This window comes from Podarcis pityusensis, assembly GCF_964106645.2.
Source record: "Podarcis pityusensis genome assembly, chromosome: 2".
NCBI classification, from domain to species: Eukaryota; Metazoa; Chordata; class Lepidosauria; order Squamata; family Lacertidae; genus Podarcis; species Podarcis pityusensis.
The window spans coordinates 33,920,466-33,941,432 of record NC_138029.1 but is presented as its reverse complement, the minus strand read 5'-3'; the positions used below and the strand labels follow the sequence as shown (position 1 = coordinate 33,941,432).

Genomic DNA, 20,967 nt, shown 5'->3' with positions numbered 1-20,967 from the left:
CAGAATTTTTGGAGGTTTTCTGCGAGAAAGAGGCAGACAGGCTACCCCCCCACAGACCATATGACTGCAAAATTGACCTGCTGCCGGGGGCGGCGCTACCCAAAGGGAAGCTGTATTCCATGTCTGAGGACGAACTGCAGGAACTCAAAGAGTTCATAGATCATAATTTGGAGCGCGGTTTCATCCGAGAGTCCAAGGCAGCGGGGGGCAGTCCGGTATTCTTTGTTAAGAAGCGGGACACGCCCCAAAAAAGACTTGTAGTGGACTTTCGCATCTTGAACAGTGTGACCAAGCCATCGGACTTCCCCATGCCCCGAATCGACGACCTCCTCGCAAAGGTACGGAAGGGCAGAGTGTTCACCAAGTTGGACCTGCGAGGGGCATACAACCTCATTCGCATGCGGGAGGGAGATGAGTGGAAGACAGCCATGTTCACGCCCCTGGGCACCTACGAATATAGAGTTATGCCTTTTGGATTGCAAAATGGCTCCCACGTTTTTCAAGCTTTCATGCATCACGTGTTGGCGGGGCTCCTCTACAAGACGTGCGTCTGTTTCTTGGATGACATCCTGATCTTTTCGGAATCGCAGCAGGAGCATGACAGACACGTCAAGGAAGTGCTGAGCAGGCTACAGCAACATAGGCTTTACGCCAAGCTGGAGAAGTGCCAATTCGACGTGACCGAGGTGGATTTCCTGGGCTACAAGTTGTCTGATAAAGGGCTCGCCATGGACAGCGCCAAGGTCCGAGCAGTGTTGGATTGGAAAAGCCCACGCAACCGGAAGGAGGTCCAACGGTTTGTCGGCTTCGCGAACTTCTATCGCAAGTTTATCAAAGGCTTTGCGATGCAGACAGCGGCCATCACGGACACGCTCAGCTCCAAGAAAAAGCAGTTCATCTGGACAGAGCAGGCGGAGCAGTCCTTTCAGGCACTCAAGCGTCTCTTCGCGTCGGAAGAGCAGCTGCTTCATGTCAACCCCAGCAGGCCGATGAGGGTGGAGACAGACGCTTCGGACAGAGCCGTGGGAGCAGTCCTGCTGCAGAAAGACCCGCAGGGGGTTTGGAGGCCGGGAGCGTTTTACTCAAGGAAGCTCAGCAAGTCCGAACAGAACTACACCATCTGGGACAGGGAGTTGCTGGCCATTCATGCAGCGTTCAAAGCGTGGAGGCACTTCCTGATCGGCGCCAAGCACACGGTGCAGGTCTGCACGGACCACAAGAATCTAGAGCACTGGCGCACGGCACAGTTCCTGAACCAGAGGCAGATACGTTGGGCTGAGTTCTTTGCGAATTTCGACTTCCGAATAGAGTATGTCCCGGGGGACACCAACATCATGGCGGATGCTCTCTCCCGTAAGCCACAGTATCTGGAGGAGGCAACGCCAGCGGCCGCCATGCACATCTTCGCACCGACAGTGTGGGCGTGCGCGGCGGCAACAGTTGACCTGGATGCGGTGCGACGAGCGTTGCAGGATGACTCCTTCGCGCAAGCAAAGATGGCAGAGGTGCACAGGGGCACGGCAGCGACCGACGAGTTCCAGCTGCGAGATGGTTTGCTCATCCGTAAAGGGGCCATCTACGTGCCGGGAGACGAACTTCGCGCCAAGGTACTGCAGCAGCTGCATGACGCGCCCACTGCCGGGCACTTTGGCAAGGAGAAGACGGTGGAATTAGTAGCCAGAGACTTCTGGTGGCCCGGAATGAGAGGGGAAGTCGCGGACTACGTGGCGAGGTGTGACACCTGCCAGAGGTCCAAACCAGTGCACAGACCGCCGGCCGGACTGCTGGAACCGCTGCAAACTCCGTTCGAGCCATGGGAGAGAGTGGCCCTGGACTTTGTCACGGATCTGCCCAGCTCGAGGGGCAAGACGGCTGTGCTGGTGGTGGTGGATTTGTTCTCCAAGATGGCACATTTCATTCCGTGTGCGAAGGTGGCCACGGCGGAACAAACCGCCAAACTGTTCATAGACCACGTGTTCAAGGTTCACGGTCTGCCGCGGTCTATTCTGTCCGACCGAGGGCGACAGTTCATCTCAAACTTCTGGCAGAGGCTGATGGGCTTCCTGAACGTCAAGATCAACCTGGCGTCGGCTAGACACCCGCAGACCAACGGGCAAGCGGAGCGGGTCAATGCCATCATGCAGCAGTACCTGAGATGTTATGCGAATCAACAGCCTGCGACGTGGGTGGATTACCTGCCTCTCGCCGAGTTCGCCTACAACAACACGAAGCACGTGTCCACGGGGGTCACGCCGTTCTTCGCCAACAACGGGAGGCACCCTAGAACCTTCCCGGGACTGGAAAGAATGGGGGAGGGGGAGCCGCAGACAGCAGATGCGTTCGCGTCGGAGTTGCAGGAGGTCCACGATCAGCTGCGGCGGCACCTGGAGCTGGCTAAACACGCATACAAGGTACAAGCGGACAAACACAGAAGGGTTGGCGAAGAGATCCATGTGGGAGACTGGGTCTGGTTAGCAGCCCACGCAGTGCCGGCCAGGTCGTTGGCGAAGAAGAAACTAGGGCATAAACAACTGGGGCCCTACCAAGTCGACGAACAGGTCAACCCGGTGGCTTTCAGGCTGGCTCTTCCGGAGGGTTCCAGAATGCATCCGGTGTTCCACAGATCGGTGCTCACTCCCTACAAGGCACCTCACAGGTTTCAGGAACCAGGAACGGCACCGGGTCCGCTCCGAGAGAGAACCGGGCAAGGGGGAGTGGCACAGGAGGAGCGCATCAACGAAGTCACGGAGATTTTGGACTCCAGATGGGGGGAAGAGGGGGTAGAATACCTTCTCGCCAAGGAGGGCACCCCGGCCAGTGCCAACAGCTGGGTGCCGGGCTACGCTTTAGACGAACCTCTGCTCAAAGAAGAGTTTCATGCCCTCTTCCCACATAGGCCAATGCCAGCAGACTTTTTCGACGACTGGCTTTTCACGCCCACGCTTTCAGCCAGCACGTTCCGGGGGTTCGACTCGGACGAGGAACCGACACGAGACGCCCGTTCCCCGGAGGGGTCACCCTCGGGATCTGCTTCAGAACCCTCGTATTGGTGGGATGATCGACCAGAGGAGCAGTTCCGCAGAAGGTGGCTGGAGGGTCCAGGACGAGCAACGTCTCCAGAAGGCAACGAAGGAGAGACGGACATGGACGTTTTCGGGGACGACCCGGGTTTCGAGCACGGCGGCACAGAGATGGAAGCGGAGGTGACCGTCGTCAACGAGAGCAGGGAGGAAGAACCGGAAGACTTCGGATGGCGGCCCGCCACGGGAAGCGAACTGTATCCGACATTCGTCCCCCTGACACGGCAGCACCCAGATCCCGCACCGGAAGGAGGGGAGGGGGGAAGAGGGGGCTTCGAGGGGGGGATGGATGTCAGGGGTTCAGGAGCAGAGGCAAGGGCAAGGGAGGAAACAGAGAGCGAGGGAGAGGAGGCAGAAGAAAAGATGAGTGATGACGACGACCCGAGATCTCCGAGTCTTTCCAGTGAATCAGAAGATTCACAGAAAGGAGCACCAGTGGCCAGGGCAAGGGGGGAGCCTAGGGGGACACCCCAGGAAGATAGAGCCAGAGGGGACTCAGAGGGGAGCAGTTGGAAATCAGGACCAGCGTCACCGCCAGAGAGCAGGGAAGAGGAAGGGCGCCAGGGATCAAGCGCTGGCAGCTCACAACAGGGGGGAGGGCACGAGTCAGGAGTGGCCACACCTCCATCGGGGAGCGAAGAAACGGTCAGACGGAAGGTGGAAGGTTGGGCGCGCGTGCCAAGTTCAAATGCACAGGAAGGTGGCGCAGTAGGCAGCCCGGAAAGGGAGCCAGGTCCTAAAGCCCGCCGAAAGGAGGGAGAAGAGTCAGGGGGGTCAGCGTCAGCGTCAGAGGAATCCCGGAAGGAAGAGACCCCGGGGGGCAGAGGGACCCAGAGAAGAACAGTCAGGCGGAAAAGGTGGAGCAAGGCTAGGATATTAAGTTGGTGTACAAGGGGCGGAGACTCAGATGGAGCTTCGCCGATCTAACCATGAGACGTAGAGTTGCACGCAGCAGCTTGAGAATGGAAACTGTAACTCAATAAAGACTTTTATTTAATGATCGCTGGCTAGCGTGATCCTCTGTGAGCTAGGATCTGGAAGCAGCTCTGACAACACTTTTCAGCTATCCACACATTCCGGGGTGGGAAGCAATGGCTGGCAAAGTGGCACAATGTGCCTTCTGCCCTGTTTATCCCAGTCACTGGGAGAGCTTTGCATACGTCAACACTGCTCTTATCACTTAGTTTTGCTAGGTGTGTTATTAAAGAACACCTTGTGTGTGGGACACACCATCGTGGCTCAGGCATGGTGTTGCTGCAAGATACCAAACAATGAAAAACAACGACGAGGGTGCTTTTTTGGGGAGAGGCATGGCCTATACTGAATACATCATGGCAGGAGCAGAAATAAGCCAATTAGAAAACCATTTAGCAAAAATAATATGTGCTTGTGGGGGCTTACACATGGCATGTGCATAAAAATCTAGGGTGCTGCTTCCATTAAGTAAAAGGAGATTTACGAGGGGGCAAATTTTGGTAGACGTTTCTGCATGTGTGTGTGATGGAAAGTGGAACAATTTTTAGCTGCTTAATGGAACTTCCCCTCCCTTCTCACCCCCTTCTCACCCGCACTTCCTTTGAATTTGCTCCAGACAGCTGGGGAGTTGGGTAGGGTGGCTGAGCAGGGGAAGGAGACGGCGCTCCATTGTGCACAAGTGGAAGTTGTTCCATGCATGTAATGACTTAAAGGAAGGTAAAGGGACCCCTGACAATTAGGTCCAGTCGCAGATGACTCTGGGGTTGCGGTGCTCATCTTGCTTAATTGGCCAAGGGAGCCGGCGTACAGATTCTGGGTCATGTGGCCAGCATGACTAATCCGCTTCTGGTGAACCAGAGCAGAGCACAGAAACGCCGTTTACCTTCCTGCCGGAGCGGTACCTATTTATCTACATGCACTTTGATGTGCTTTCAAACTGCTAGGTGGGCAGGAGCAGAGACCGAGCAACGGGAGCTCACCCTGTCGCGGGGATTCAAACCACTGACCTTCTGATCGGCAAGCACTAGGCTCAGTGGTTTAGACCACAGCGCCACCTGCGGCCCTATTTAATGACTTGGTCAGATACAACCCCCAGTTCCTGTTCCCCCAACACACAGAGGGCTGTTTGTCTTCTTGTGGGGCTCCAGGTAGATATTTGCAGGGGTAAATATGCACCTGGAATGTTATTGGGGGGGGGGAAGCAGTTTGCGGGTGGCGATTGCAGTGGGAAAGGGCTGGGCAGTGGGTAAGGTTAAGCAGCCCTTTCTTCAGTAGAAGTATCCATCATAAGTTACCTTAGGTCTTAGTCTGAATGGCCTTCCTTTCACCTATTCTCTGGCAAGAGACCTCCTCTTTTAGGGGAAGGGTCACAGCTCAGTGGCAGAGCATCCGCTCTGGATGCAGAAGGTCCCAGGTCGAATCCTGACATCTCTAAATAGGACTGGGAGAGATTCCTGCCTAAATTCCTAGACACCTGCTGTCAGTCCGTATGCAATACTGAGAGTTGAGAGACCAATGGCTCAGTATAAAGCAGCTTCCTCTGTCTTCTGTCCTGCTGCTGGGCTCTGCTTCTCTCTCTGTAATTTTACGCAGACGATGCCAGAGCGAGGGCTAAAGACCCATCTGTCCACCCAGGCATTTGTGAGGGTTTGTGAGTGGTATCTGACTGGTCTGCTATGGATTATAATGCATTCCATTGTATTTTCATGTGTTGATTTTATTGGAATGGCATTGTACGTATTGCTTTGTTGTGTGCCTCCCTAGTATTACTGATGAGGAGTGGTACAGAAACGTTTTCAATAAATAAACGCACACACAAATTTTAAGTAAACAAATGTGTGTGTGTGTGTGTGTGTGTGTGTGTGTGTGTTGGTGCCTAAGGCAGAAAATGTGTCTGATGCTCCCAATGGTAAATATATAATAACAGACAAAATAATTGACAATGTGCTGCACTTCGATGGTACTACGCACACACACACACACACACACACACACACAGACGCATAGCGATAAGGCAAGTGGAAGTCCTGTCTGTGCTCATTCTTTTTCTTCTGTTTCATGAGTAGGGGCTGACGATGGAAAAGGGAAGAATTGGACAGAAACTTTCCAATGTTTATTACTGTCCTTTCCACGGGGTCAACCACTTGTGCTGAGATTGGGTTAATCTAGGCTGTGTGCTCTGACTGGCTGGCAACATGGAAGGACTCCTCCTCCATGTTTCTAATGGATCTAGGAAGAGCCTCATGAGGCACCAACTTCATCAGCTGCAATGGTGGCAACAGGGGTGAGAGGAAAGGAATGGAGAAAAGGAAGGAAAATAGCAGGAACAGCACAGAGTTCTAGGACTGGGTGAGGGATGGTGTAGAGAACCAGACACTTCTGTCCAGGACAGCCATAGATTTGGTATACTGAGCAGGTTCTGGGTCCTACCACCAACTTCTGTTGGTACAACTACCATCATCCCTGGCCACTGACCCTTCTGGCTGAGGCTATTGGGAACTAGAGTCTAATAATACCCTTGACAGTTAAGTCCAGTCGCGGACGACTCTGGGGTTGCGGCTCTCATCTCGCTTTACTGGCCAAGGGAGCAGGCGTTTGTCCGCAAACAGTTTTTCCGGGTCCTGTGGCCAGCATGACTAAGCCACTTTTGGTGAAACCAGAGCAGCACACGGAAATGCCGTTTACCTTCCCACCGGAGCGGTACCTATTTATCTACTTGCACTTTGACGTGCTTTCGAACTGCTAGGTTGGCAGGAGCTAGGACAGAGCAATGGGAGCTCACCCTGTTGCGGGGATTCAAACCGCCCATCTTCCAATCGGCAAGCCCTAGGCGCTGTGGTTTAACCCACAGCTCTGTGGTTTAACCCATAGGACCACAGATTTCTCACCCCCAATGTAGTGATATCTGGAACCCCATAAATAGGTGTAACATCCTGGTGTTTAGGCCAGTTTCCTGATGATGCAGTCTTCGATTTTATTTGCTACCACCATCTGCTGGGCTTCATTGCACAGAAAGCCAGATGTCAGTACTTGTACAGTGGTACCTCGGGTTACATACGCTTCAGGTTACATACGCTTCAGGTTACAGACTCCACTAACCCAGAAATAGTGCTTCAGGTTAAGAACATTGCTTCAGGATGAGAACAGAAATCGTGCTCCAGCGGCACGGCAGCAGTGGGAGACCCCATTAGCTAAAGTGGTGCTTCAGGTTAAGAACAGTTTCAGGTTAAGTACGGACCTCCGGAATGAATTAAGTACTTAACCCGAGGTACCACTGTATAGTAAAGGTCTGCCCTCATTTAAGTAACCGTTCTCAAACATGCCTAGAGTAGCCAAGTGGCCCTTACGGTAAATCCGATGCCCACAGTTGCAGAAAAAGAGCCTGGTATGAACTTGCCCTGGTCAAACTGAACCAGCAGTGATGTCTTCCCAACTCCGCTGTCTCCAACCAGGATAGTCTGTGGGAATCAGACAAAAAAAAATCAGGTTAGCATCCGAATTAAAAGGGCCGAGGCCCCATTTCTCTGTTCTCAGTGTACAAATGCTGGCAGCAGATTAATTGGTAACTTTGTAATACTGGAGAGACGTGGTTAGACATGGGTTTGAGAGCATGACACCCACAGGAATATTTCAGGGGGAGAAGCAAAGTAAATACAGCCGTACCTTGGTTTTCGAACAGCTTAGTTCTTGAACGTTTTGGCTCCTGAACGCTGCAAACCCAGAAGTGAGTGTTCTGGTTTGTGAACATTCTTTTGGGAGCCGAACGACCGACAGGGATTCCGCAGCTTCCAATTGGCTGCAGGAGCTTCCCGCAGCCAATCAGAAGCCGTGCTTTGGTTTTTGAACGTTTTGGAAGCCGAATGGACTTCTGGAACGGATTCCATTTGGCTTCCAAGGTAAGACTGTACTCCAAACAAATAAGTGCACATAACTGACATCTAAAAACAGGCCCTTCATTTCTGATAAATCAGCTGACTTTGCAGCAGTGAGTCCTGGTAGACCTGGCCTCTGAGAACTTTGTGTTCCAAGTCTCTCTCATTTCTCAGTAGGGTAGATCAGCAGTCCAGCAACAGGAAGACCTAGCATCCAAACAAAGTATTTCCACATACCACTGCAGCCCTCAATCCTGTCCTTGGCTCCCTTCACTTGTTTGAGCCCTTCATTAATTGCACTGCATCTACAACCAGCTTCATAGCCCAGCCCCACCTGTTCTTCCATTAAAAAAAAACAAAACCTTTGACAAAATTGCAGACGGAGAGTACAAGATTTCAGTCACGCTGACACTTCTGCTTTTTGCTTCCGACAGCATTATGAGAAAATGAAACTGCTGCAATGGCCAGGGCAGGCGAAGGGAATCGGGGAGAAAGCAGAAGCAGAAGAAGCCTATTCACCCTAACTCATGGGGAGGGGGGAACAAAGCACCGTAAAAGAGAAGTAGCCGTGCATTCAAAAGAGCAGGCACAGAAGAAAGGAGATCATGCAAGTCTGCGGCGATGGTCAGCATGCAGCAATGGCACTTCATTGTGGGAATGTTATTCTTCAACCTAAAAGGTGAGCGGTTTGTGTCTGCCTGTTTACCCTGAATGATCAGGGACACACAGGGTAAGATGGGAATTGTGGGTGAACGTGTGATTATTTCTGCAATTTAGAGGCAGCCTGACCCATACACAAGAGATATGTGCCTTCAGAGTTTGCCTTCTGGCAAGATGCAAGGAGTTGGGGTTTACATATTCTGCAACAATGCAAAATATCCAATTTTGCACTGGCTCCATAGCTTAAATTTAAGGAATGTGGGGTGGAATTTCAGAATTTAATGCATTCTGCCAATACCTTCAGGGCAGTGGGGGAGGGGGCTGTTAGGAAAGAAGCTGTGTGGACACAGACTCATTTCTGCAGAGTAAAGAGAGCAATTCCCCCCTTGTCACAAGCTGCTCATCCCTGGTGTGGAGAGAGTGTCTCTCTCTACACACCCGGGATAGGCAGCTCGTGACAAGGGGGGAATTGCCCTCATTACTTTGCAGAAATTGGTGTCGTTGACACAGGGCTGAAGAGATTGCACCCTCAGCACGACCATTTCTGTTTGCCTGGTGGAACAACCTGTCCTCTCTGTCCCCTGCGCGCTGTTCCGTGGTTCCCCCAGCCACCCACCCACCCTGAGCCAGTTTGGGGACGAGGCACGAAAAGTAAGGAGAGGAGGGAACGCCCTGCTGCACTACTAGAAGTCCGTGGGTGGATCCAGCCCACTGAATTATCAGAAGTGCCCAGCAGCCCCTACAGCTTTGTCTCCTGAGCTGGTTGGGGGGAAACAAAGTGCTCTTTCTGGTCTTTAGAGGACCATCTTTAAATAGCAGTGCTTTATCTCCTGTTCTCAGCGCTGATGAATGACCTGTGCAAAGGAAAGGCAGCATTTCCAGGCACCCCAACCTCAGCGCTGGATTAGGGAAGCATGGAAATGCTGGTTGTGCGTGCATGTGCGTGCACATGCCTGTCTCTGCTTGTGTGCAAGAGTGAGCAACTGTGTGAGTGTAAGATATTGCAGTGCAGTTTCTTGTGGGGAATGTGCATGTGCAAGAATTGTGTGTGTGTGTGTGTGTGTGTGAATGAGAGAGAGAGATAGAGAGATATTTGTAGGTACACTGTTTGGTGTGCATGCATGTGTGCGCATGTGCACATCCATTAAGCCATGTCTACCGCTGGCATGTGGCATTTGCAAAGTTGGCTGACTATCAATAAAGGTTCTGGGCCCAAAAGGGTTAACTACCCTAGATCTAAAAAAATGAAGTTTAACACTCATTATCTTTTCAATATGAAGATTAAGAATTTCCCAACAATTCATATGATCACCACCTCCTGCCAACTCCTAGGGACTGAGGGGTCTTCACCCCCCCCAATACAACAGTTGAAGGGCATTGCCATTCAAATGGGTGGGTGTGTGCGCACGCGCATTGTGTCATGTGATCGATTATGTGGGGCGGGGCTTCCCTGTCCCCCATATTTTATTCAAGTTGGTTGGCACACACACCCCGTAGCAGTGACTTTAGTGTATACCATCAACTCATCAATCATAGACCCCAATATGAATGATTTAGTAACTGCACCTTCCCTGGCCTGATCAGATCCCCCATATTCTGACTGGAGACTTCAGTGGGAGAAGCAAGCTCATGTCCTATAAAAAGGAAAAAATGACTTCCCATGTTGACATATGCTTCATTTTCTTGTTCTACGGACTAACTAATCATTATCGGTGGGTATGCGTCAGGGAAACAGCTGTGCAGAAATCTCTATCCATGCATCCTTATTGCCAAGGCCACAGTTCTGATCGAGCCATGAAGATGTGTAGAGTAATTTTATATTTTTTTCTGTGATACCAGAAGGGTAATATTGGAGAGCTAACGCCTCACTCCAGGTTTATTCTGCTTTTCAGGTTGCATGTCTGATCTGACTGGTCCTAAAGCACTGAGTGGATTTTTGGGCAGTTCACTCTCTGTGAGATGCAGATATGATGCTTGGTTTAGGAAATATGTAAAATATTGGTGCAAAGGAAGTCCATGGAGCGGTTGTGACATAGTTGTTCGGACGACAGGATCTGAAGAAGAAAGGACAGCTAGCAGACTTTTTATCAAGGATAATCATTCTCGTTTGGAATTCAGAGTCAGACTGGAGAACCTCACACAGGAAGATGCTGGGATTTACTGGTGTGGCATAGAAAGAGCTGGCTCTGATTATGGATTCCCTGTAAATATTACTGTTCTCCCAGGTGAGTCCTGTTTCCAAGCACCACAGGAAACCCAAAAGCCAAATACAGCTAAAAGGGGAAGAAAACCTCAGAGGGGGACTACGTTCTGTGCACATTAATCCCAATGGTGGTTACTCCTTGGTAAGCATGCTTAGACTTGCAAATATAAAGGAGAATGGCTACTTTTATACTTTAAAAAATGACAGTCATACAACTCCTCCCCTGTAGCACAAATATTTTGATAATTTCTCACTTTCCAGAACGAGGTTATTTTATCCTTTAAGCAAGGAAATAACGGTAAACGAAACAAATTTTGTTTTATGTTGTTGTCAGCTGAGATGCCCCAGTTGGTAGACCACGAGTCCCTTAATCTCAGGGTTGTGGGTTCAAGCCTCACATAGGGCAAAAAGATTCCTGCATTGCAAGGGATTGGACAACTCTACAATTCTATGATGCAGGTGCAGTCAAACCTCGGTTGTCGAACTTAATCCGTTTCAGAAGACTGTTTGACAACCGAGGATCAAAGGGCGGTCAGCAAAGTCAATGGAGAAAAAAGAAAAAAAACCTCCCCAGAAGCCATTCGGCTTCCGAAAATCATTTGAAAACTGGAGCAGTTACTTCTGGGTTTTTGGCATTTGGGAGTCAAAACGTACAATAATGGATGCATTCAGGAGCCGAGGTTTGACTGTATAACATTCACATTAAGGAAATCTATGCTTGCAGAAAATGCTTTCTATTACATTGCAGGATTGATTATCAGCAACATCTCAGTGAGGAGGGGAGGGGGACTTTGCTTTTGACTGCCCAGTGGATACCAGGCTTCCAGATGACCTGTTTATGGAGCATTCATCCTGACGTGCTTTCAGGGAGAATGGATGACCCTGGTTATTTGATGAGAATTCATTCCAATTTGTTCGCAGAGGGGTTAGATGGCATCGTGTCAAAGCGAGCGCCGTCCCACACTTTCCAATTGCATTTTGCCATCACTTTTCCTCATTCCAAAAAGCCAGATCTTTTGGGAGGCAGATTTGTTACACGTGGCCTCCCAGTCAACTATCACTGCGCAACCTTAAGTTTGTGCGTATGTGATTAAATCACACCCCAAAATAGTGACTGCCTGGAAGCACCCACAGTCAAGAGGAAGCGTAAATAAGACACTAGAGGTTGAAACACTGTCCTGTTCTATTCTCAGAGGGTTGGTTTTTTTTACTATGGTATGTGCATCTTGCCAAGATTGTGGAATGTACTGCATGGCATCATAGTGAAAGTTGTTGTAATACAACTCCTCCTCTGTAGCACAAATATCTCTCTGTCAGAAAGGAACCTCCTTAATTCGTAAGATGCACTAGCTCAGTAGTTCATTTACCGGGCTAAAGTTGAGTAGAATTTCCCAGAAACTGAGCAACATGGGCGAGAAAGGGAAGTCTGGGGGAATCCCAGTACTTTGAAGTCACAAGCATCTGAGTAAGATGTTGCGGAGAGAAGCATCTCTCTTATGGTGTGGCTTCAAGGTGTTGCGTGTGTGTTGCCTGCCCCGTGTACTCCTTCTTTGCAAATCTCAAGTGAAGGAGCACAACATTTGAGACTGGTTTTTGGGGTGTGCTTTTTGGAACTAACAGCCCCACTCCCAATGTTCTCTAATGGTTGCTGGTAGGAATATTGTGTACCATGTGAACTAAGACATAGCACTGGTAGCATTCAGTGGAATATTCACAGAGAGCTAACCTACTGACCGGGTGTCTCGTTTCCCCCCCCCTTATTGGTAAGCATCTGCAGAGATCTCCACATCTGATCAGAGCAACATCCCCGGGGGAAAAGGTTTTAGGCCTCCTTGCCCGTAGGTCCCATTTCATGGATACAAATATGCTCTCCAGAAGCTGCTCTTAAGCCTTGTGGAAGTTAATGAGAGTGGTTCACTGTGGGATCTTCCACACTTCTCTTTGTCCTGCAATTTCTTCCTTTTGGTCTTTTCTTTTGTCCCACTGTTTCCCCAGGAAAACCCGCTGAGGGCTCACTTCTGCTTGTCTTCTGCATAAAAAGCACAGGTTTTGCCTTTGCCCCGCAGCTTTCTCCTGGGAAAACAGCCCTCTTTAGTGCTAAATCGGAACGAAGACAATCTGTGGAAAATCCAGTTGTTATTTGTTCTGATTCAGCACTAAAGATTGGGTTTCCCCAGGAGGAACAGCAGGGCAAGCTGAAGTGGGGAGTAAGCCCTGAATTGGAACAAAAGTCGATCTGCAGAAAAGCCCAATTGACATTTGCTCTGATTCAGTGGTAACTACAGTGGTACCTCAGGTTACATACACTTCAGGTTACAGACACTTCAGGTTACAGACTCCGCTAACCCAGAAATAGTGCTTCAGGTTAAGAACTTTGCTTCAGGATGAGAACAGAAATCGTGCTCCAGCGGCGCGGTGGCAGCGGGAGGCCCCATTAGCTAAAGTTGTGCTTCAGGTTAAGAACAGTTTCAGGTTAAGTACGGACCTCCGGAATGAATTAAGTACTTAACCTGAGGTACCACTGTACCAAGTTTTCCCTGGAAAAGCAGTGGGACGAAAGAGAGACCTTTCGCACCCATGTCCAGAAGTCACCAACCAAACAGAAATGCAGATGAGCCGTGTGAATCAGGCAAAATGCTCATGATTTGGTAAACATTTTGCAAGGGGGGGGGGGAGAGAAATGATTTCAGCCTGCTTCTAGCAGCAGACTGACCTGATCCAATATTCGCAGACTTGCTTGCTACTCAGAATGCAGCTCCCAGGAAGATTACACGTGTCTGTGGATTTTGCAATTTCATTTTGGTGCACTAAAAGTGCACATAAAAAGTTAGTTTTCAAGTTAAAAATGACTGTGTACTAAAACATGCATTTTGCATTGAAATGCATTGGAAAAAATCTGTATTTTTCACAAAAAAGCCCATATGGAATGCATATATTTTCAGTGTGGACTTCTCTTTCATTCCTTCAAAAGATCTGCACAAAATGAGATGGAGCAGGACTATAACTGAGCACCAGCTAAACTGAAACAGGATGGAATTAGGCTGCTGAGTCCATCCTTAATCACCCCGCCCCCTACACTTCCTCCCTCAAACTATTTCAGCTGTTGCATGCCTCTTAATGCTAATATTCTATAGAGGAGTGAAAAGTGACCTATGTGCAAATTTAGATATTAAGCTTGCCCTCAAAATTCAAACATTCCAGCTGTTGAGGAAGGAGAACAACTGTATATTAGTGATCACAATGCAGAGCCTTTTCTGCCACCTTCTCCAGTTCCCGGCGGCAGGTAGACTTAACAAAAAATCCTGAATGTTTTCCTAATCACAGGTGACTCATGAAGTTTTGTTTTGTTGACACTTGCTGATTTTATTAATGGTGCTGCTTTTTTTGTTGTTCCATTTTTTCATGTTTTTAAAAATTAACTATAGTTCAATATATTTTTTAGAATACTTTCACAAACCAACCAACCCACAAGCAAACAAACAAACACACAAGCTCTCTCAGTGTTGCAGAATGCCACAGAATATAAAATGCAGAAAAATAAAATAAAGGCACATTCGTGCTAGCTAGCTACTTATGTGAAGGAAACAAGCGGTTTAGATGGTGCAAGGGGAAGGAAGCAGCAGAACATACTGGGCAGCTGCAGCCACAGTAGAAGAACAGACAGCTTTCCTGGAGCTGAGTATGTTTGCACAAAACTGGTTGGAAAGGGCTGTGAAACGGTTGGAAAGGGCTTCTCTTTGTTTCCGGTGAGCAACTCATATTTCCCCCCTCCACGACATACTGCTTTTATGAAATATTAATATTCTTTTCATGATATCTATTTAACATTATTTTTTAAAAAAACAAGAACAGAACACCAGAAATGCTTTCATCAGTGCCTTTTTTTAAAGACACCAAGAGAACCGGGGCAGAATGTCCATTTGAAGCTCCTCCCTGCCTTTTCCTTCTCACAGCACCTTGTGGCCCTCCTCCATGCCTGGGGGGCCCTCTGAGAAGGTGAGCACTGGCGGAGGAATAGGGGTGTGGGGGGTGCAGTCCACCCCGGGTTTCTTCCCTGGGGGGGTGACATTGCTGTGCCACCTCCGGGACACTGGCCCCGCGGGCAGCTAGCTCCGCCCCCGAGTGCACAGCATGTGTGCCGCTCCGGGTGCCAGAGCAGCTAGTCCCGCCTCTGAAGGCGAGGAGCGTGGCAAGGAGCGAATGAGCTTTCTCAGGGGGGTCTCCTCTTTTGTGGAATGTGCTCCTCAGGAAAACACGCCTGTGGCACAATGCATTGGACAAGACACTCCTGTTTGCTCAGAATTCTGGTCTTTTAACTTAAGATTGCACAGCAATATAATTTGTGGCCTCTTTGTGCTCATCTCTTAGTGGAGTTAGGTAGGACCCCTCTTTATTGTTGTTGTTATTAAATTATTATTATTATTATTATTATTATTACTACTACTACTATTATTATTAACATCTGTTAGTCGCTTTATATTGCCCAAGGCAACTCAGAGCAACTTACAACCAAAAAAATCTAGGCAGCTTGCATTGCATAAAAGGTATGTCACAAAATCGGTGAACACAGGGTGTCCGTGTGGGTAGGAAGTGCCTTTAAGATACAACCTCTCACCTCAAGAGATTTGACTTCTAGAGCTCTGCAGGTTGCTAAGGTTGTTCAGTTGTTGTTGACTTACCAACTCTTGGAATCTTTATTTTATGGTGTTTCATTCTGTGTATTTAGTTTGAAATTATTCAGAGGATGTTTGATATGCTATATATTTGTTAGTCACTTAGGAAAGTGTGTGGTTGTTGTTGTTTTTTTGGTAGAAAGTAATGAATAAATGCAATAAATAATGACAGTACCTACTCAGAAGCAAGCCCTCACTGAGTCTCTGCCCACTTACCTGGGAGTAAGCCTCCCTGAATTCAGTGGGACTTACTTCTGTGTACATATGACTGCAGTATTAATGAAACTTATCCACGGTTGTATATTTCTAATTTTTTATGATTACTCCAAGATTATATTTTCTATCTTGTGTTGAATAAGAACACAATGCATGAAAACGAACACTGACTGATAGAATTCCAAAGTACGCCCCCCCCCACACACTTTGGCCTAATGTCCCTAGTGTTACTTTTCCATACAGAAGGAGAGGGTTGTGAGTGTTGTTTACTCTGTTCTTTTCAGGTCCTTACTCTGGATTACCCATCATCAGCAATAGTACAGTGAGTGGACCCGTGGGTGGGTCGTTATCTGTCATATGCCGTTATTCAGAAGCATATGAATCCTATCTGAAATTCTGGTGCAAGGATCTGAAATACCAGTGCAAGAAAATTATTGAAACAACAGAATCATCTTCCCTAGTGAAACAGGACAGATTCTCTATCAATGACAATCGTAGCCTCTGCCTATTTACAATTATTACAGAGAACCTGACTCTGGAGGATATTGGGCAATATCGGTGTGGGGTAAATATACCACTTGGGTTTGAGGATTATTTTCCAGTCACTGTGGTTGTCTTGCAAGGTAAGTTCTTTCCCTGACTTTTTGAGACAGATTTGGAAGTCAATATTCATGTTAGTACAAAAAACAAGAGGTACACGTTACGAGCTAAAAAGCAAAAAGTAGACAAAAGCATGCAAAAGGCTGATTCGAAAATTTAATTTATGTGAATAGTAGTGTTTTTGGCATCAGATGCTCATGAGCAAAAAACAGATGGGGTAGCTAGCATAAAGTTTTGTTGTTGTTGTTGTTTAGTCGTGTCCGACTCTTCGTGACCCCATGGACCAGAGCACGCCAGGCACTCCTGTCTTCCACTGCCTCCCGCAGTTTGGTCAAACTCATGCCGGTAGCTTTGAGAACACTATCCAAGCATCTCGTCGTCTGTCATCCCCTTCTCCTTGTACCCTCCATCTTTCCCAACATCAGGGTCTTTTCCAGGGAGTCTTCTCTTCTCATGAGGTGGCCAAAGTCTTGGAGCCTCAGCTTCACAATCTGTCCTTCCAGTGAGCACTCAGGGCTGATTTCCTTCAGAATGGATAGGTTTGATCTTCTTGCAGTCCATGGGACTCTCAAGAGTCTCCTCCAGCACCATAATTCAAAAACATCAATTCTTCGGCGATCAGCCTTCTTTATGGTCCAGCTCTCACTTCCATACATCACTACTGGGAAAACCATAGCTTTTACTATATGGACCTTTGTCGGCAAGGTGATGTCTCTGCTTTTTAAGATGCTAAGTTTGTCATTGCTTTTCTCCCAAGAAGCAGGCGTCTTTTAATTTTGTGGCTGCTGTCACCATCTGCAGTGATCATGGAGCCCAAGAAAGTAAAATCTCTCACTGCCTCCATTTCTTCCCCTTCTATTTGCCAGGAGGTGATGGGACCAGATTCCAAATACATCTTTCATCATTGTACATACATATTGCATAAAGGGGACCAGGAAAGATTTTCTTCAGTGAGGCTTGTATGATCATAAGATTGTAATATGTATATGCACTGATGAAGGATGTATTTGAAAACGGGTGCTTTATGCTAGTTACCCCGTCTGTTTTTTGCTCATTATCATTTCATGCTGAAAACACTCATATTCATGTTAGGGCATTGGGTACCAGAGGAGGGGGCCCAAGAACTGGCCCTCCCCACTTTTCCATTGCTATTCTCTGGATACAATGATTTTGCATTCAGTGGCTCAGGGCATTGATCCCACCTAATACAGTTGGTTCAAATGTTCAGGAAAAGGACATTTTGCATTCATCCCAGGCCAACAGGCAGGAACTGCAGAGAACTAGGATGCTGTATACTGAAGCAGCAGAAGCCTATGTCGTGTGAGGATGAACAACCTAAGAATGGAAATATACTTTGCAATCCAAAAAATTAAGTACTTGTCACACAACAAGCAACATCCTTTCCCTGCAATCTCAGATTACTGGAATTGCCCGAATGCTGGGGAGGAGCTACAGCTAGACCAGGAAGGTGGCGGCAGATGTGAGGAACACCGGTTGCTCTCTGTTTCCCCAGGAAGTTCTCTTGCTTTCGTTTTGAAGTTCTTGTACAATTCCTCACCTACCAAGCCATAGAAAAGCAAACCTCAGTTGACCACAACTGTGTGTCAGACACATGACCATGGAAAGAGCTCTGCGGTCATAGTTGGAACACATATTGAATGTGGGACCATTGACATTTGCCTTCTGTCTTATTGCAATCGGTATGGGAAACTACTTTACATTATGAACTCCCAGACCAAGTTGGTCCTTGCTCAGTAAATATATGTTGAAACAGTTCACAACAACTTGTTTCACACCGTCTACTCTTCATATTTGAATTCATATTGAGGGTGACAATTGCTCATGCACACCCTCCAACTGTCCCTATTGTAAAGGAACATTCCTGGATTTAAAGAAGTCATCCCGGCTTCTGATTGGATCCCGGAATGTCCCAGGGATAAGTCAGTGCTTGAAGCCAGTGCTGGCACTTGCTGTAGTGCTGCGCTCTTCCATGAGTCAGCTGACTAGGGCCACACTCTGGCATCCCTATTTTCATCAGGGGAATGTCGTAGGGTATGCTAACATTGCTCTGATCTACCACTACTTCCCTCACTTCTGTACCAGCTTCCCTGTAGAGCTTTCTGTCCATTGTGCTTTTTTGATTTTGACTTCAAGCATTGCAGTACATGTGGATACTAGGCCCTGTGACGGGCAAAGATTACAGGTGTTTTATTTTTTCTTCTTCTCAACCTTCTGCTCTGCCACTCTGAGGCTGGTGCCAGCATGAAGGCAGGTTACCTGACTCTGCTTTACCTGTGAGGCTGAGATCTGGGTCAGGAAACCTCATGCAAACAGTTGGCTGTGTGTAATATCAGAGGTTGCACAAGATTCTCCTCGCAATACTGTTCTTACCACAGAAGAGGAACAGCAAACTCATGCTGGTCCCCAGCCCCAGCCATTACACCGCTCACATCAGTAAACGGTTCAAGTAAGCAGCTATTTGCACAGGAAAGAAAGCTGATATATCATCTAACCAGGGCTCCATCCAGACTAAGCTATTTTATGGGCAATATTCAAACACAGACCAGGAAATTTAGGTGGCGCAACCATAGTGAGTTTCATGTTTCTCTGCAGCAAATCCACTCTCCCAACAATTTGACTTTTTGAAGGAAAGAAAATGCACTAGAAAGTGTGCAGTAACACTTAATTTGACTTGACGTCATACAACTTCCCTGCAAAGGATTACGAATGACTGCTCAATGAACAGCTGACATTGTATAACCTCCTTGCAAAGTTTATGCAAACAGATTGGGATGAATGTTCAACTAATTGGCCATCTGGAAGTGCCCTGGCTCTTAGAAACTGAGTGAGGCTCGGTTTCAATGATGACAGATGTAGGCGGCTGTCCAGAGGAACTGGTGGACTCATGATGCCTTCACACATGCACTCTTGACTGTACAATATAATGGTATATACATATAGAGAGGTGGGATGAAGTCTGTGTTTTTGTCTCTGTTTTAGAGCCTCTCACTACTACAGTAGAAGCAGCAGCAGTAACTACCAGAGGCCCAGACTCAGACTCTGAACCACCAGGGTAAGGACGGAACAACAGATGTCTGTCAAAATGCTGGTGTAGGGAAATCTAAGACTCATTTCCATTTGTGGTTTCCAGCTTCTGTTTACTTCTGCTGTGACAGTGCTGCTTTGTGTAAGGAGCAAAAGGCTAGCTAACCACTGAGCAGTCCATGAGAAGTATTTCACATGTTATGTTAATTCTGACACGGAACAGAAAACATTTGTTCTCCTAATTGCCAATTGGGAATTTCGGCAGGATACTTTCAGAGCAGGGGTGAAGAACCAATGATCCTCCAGATGTTGTTGGACTACAGTGGTGCAGTAGTTAGAGTGTTGGACCAGGGGCCAGGAAGACCAGGGTTCAAAACCCCACTGAGGGATGAAGCTCAGTGGATGTTCTTCAGCCAGTCACATCCCTCAGCTTAACCTACTTCACACCATTGTTTTGAAGATAAAATCGGGAGGCGAGAGCCATGGATTCCACTTTGAGCACCTTGGAGGAAAGTGGGATCTAAGGGAACAACTAAATTATTTCCAACATCCCTGATCATTGGGCAATGCTGACCAATGAGAGCTGAAGTCTAACAATATCAGGAGGGCCATTGGTTTCTCCATATGTAGAAGGAAAGAGATCTGCAAGGAGGAGGGAGAAGGGGCATTGGAGATGTCAGTTCCCAGTCACGCAGCAGCAAAAGTAGGGAGTGGAGTTTATCCTTCCCCTTTATCACAAACCGAAGGGGTTTCTCTCTTGCGGAGGATCATTCAGAGCTTCCAAATTCTATCCAGCAAGGTCCCATTCACATTGCAGAGCTATGTGCCAAAGAACAAGCAGCAACCAACGCATCATGTCTCACATACTTCCTGCCTTTTTCATATCCCAGCCTTTTCATCACAATCCTGTTGCCGGTTATTTTTCTGGTGCTGGTGGTGCTCTTAGTAGCAGCCTTGCTGCTAATGCGGAGCTTAAAGAAGCAAAAAGGTGAGTGGATGTGTGCAGGAAGTCCCTGCATCTTATCTTTCCTGTCTCATCCTTTCTGTCTGCCCCTACCTTTCCATCTCCCATGCCTCTCCACTGTCGTTTCTGGTATCCTCCATATTTTCAGGTCATTTGAACTTTGCGTGACCTCAGACTCCTGAAATCTGGTTATGCGTCTGTTAAAAACTGACTGAAGACCTCCAGTGCAACCCTATATATGAGCTTTCCTACCGGGTTGGCATTGGCGTGGGACGTCATTGTTTTCCGCACTTTTTTACTTGGTTGTAAATTGCGTTGGGACTTTTTTTTTTAGTGGGCAGCAATACACAAATTTAAGAAGCTTAATCTAACAAAGTGGTGTGGAATGTTATGTTTTTAAACTGATTATACTGCTGTTCAAAGCCTGCCCTGGTCTCTACTACAATGAAGGGCCTGCTCAAAATATTTTAAATAAGTGAACAGACACTTCCTTTGGCTGAACTTGTATACAGTCATAACTACAGTTAATATATTTCTCCAGCTATAGCCACTCAATGCAGCTTTAATTGCCCCAATATCACACCCAGGAGCTACTTATGGAGGCCTTGAAAATTGTTTTATTGTGGCTACCTAAAAGTAGCAGTGCAGAAGAGCAGATAGCAGAAGTGAAACTTTCTGA

General features: G+C 47.8%; 2 protein-coding genes across 4 annotated transcripts in view; one reads left to right on the top strand and one right to left on the bottom strand.

Moving 5' to 3' along the window:
- RAB37 (RAB37, member RAS oncogene family) overlaps positions 1–20,967 on the bottom strand; it is an 81,659-nt gene that overhangs the window by 42,780 nt on the left and 17,912 nt on the right. The window contains exon 2 of the mRNA XM_080994066.1: positions 7,403–7,513. Coding sequence (XP_080850192.1) covers positions 7,403–7,513 — 111 coding nt within the window. The remainder of the gene's footprint in view (positions 1–7,402; positions 7,514–20,967) is intronic.
- CD300LF (CD300 molecule like family member f) overlaps positions 8,501–20,967 on the top strand; it is a 104,337-nt gene continuing 91,870 nt past the window's right edge. Inside the window, exons 1-5 of one of the 3 annotated variants that reach the window (XM_080993962.1) lie at positions 8,501–8,606; positions 10,480–10,812; positions 15,964–16,302; positions 19,280–19,352; positions 20,215–20,312. In XM_080993962.1, coding sequence (XP_080850088.1) covers positions 8,549–8,606; positions 10,480–10,812; positions 15,964–16,302; positions 19,280–19,352; positions 20,215–20,312 — 901 coding nt within the window. In that variant the 5' untranslated portion in view covers positions 8,501–8,548. The remainder of the gene's footprint in view (positions 8,607–10,479; positions 10,813–15,963; positions 16,303–19,279; positions 19,353–20,214; positions 20,313–20,967) is intronic. The other 2 variants (XM_080993965.1, XM_080993963.1) reach the window with 2 other exon arrangements.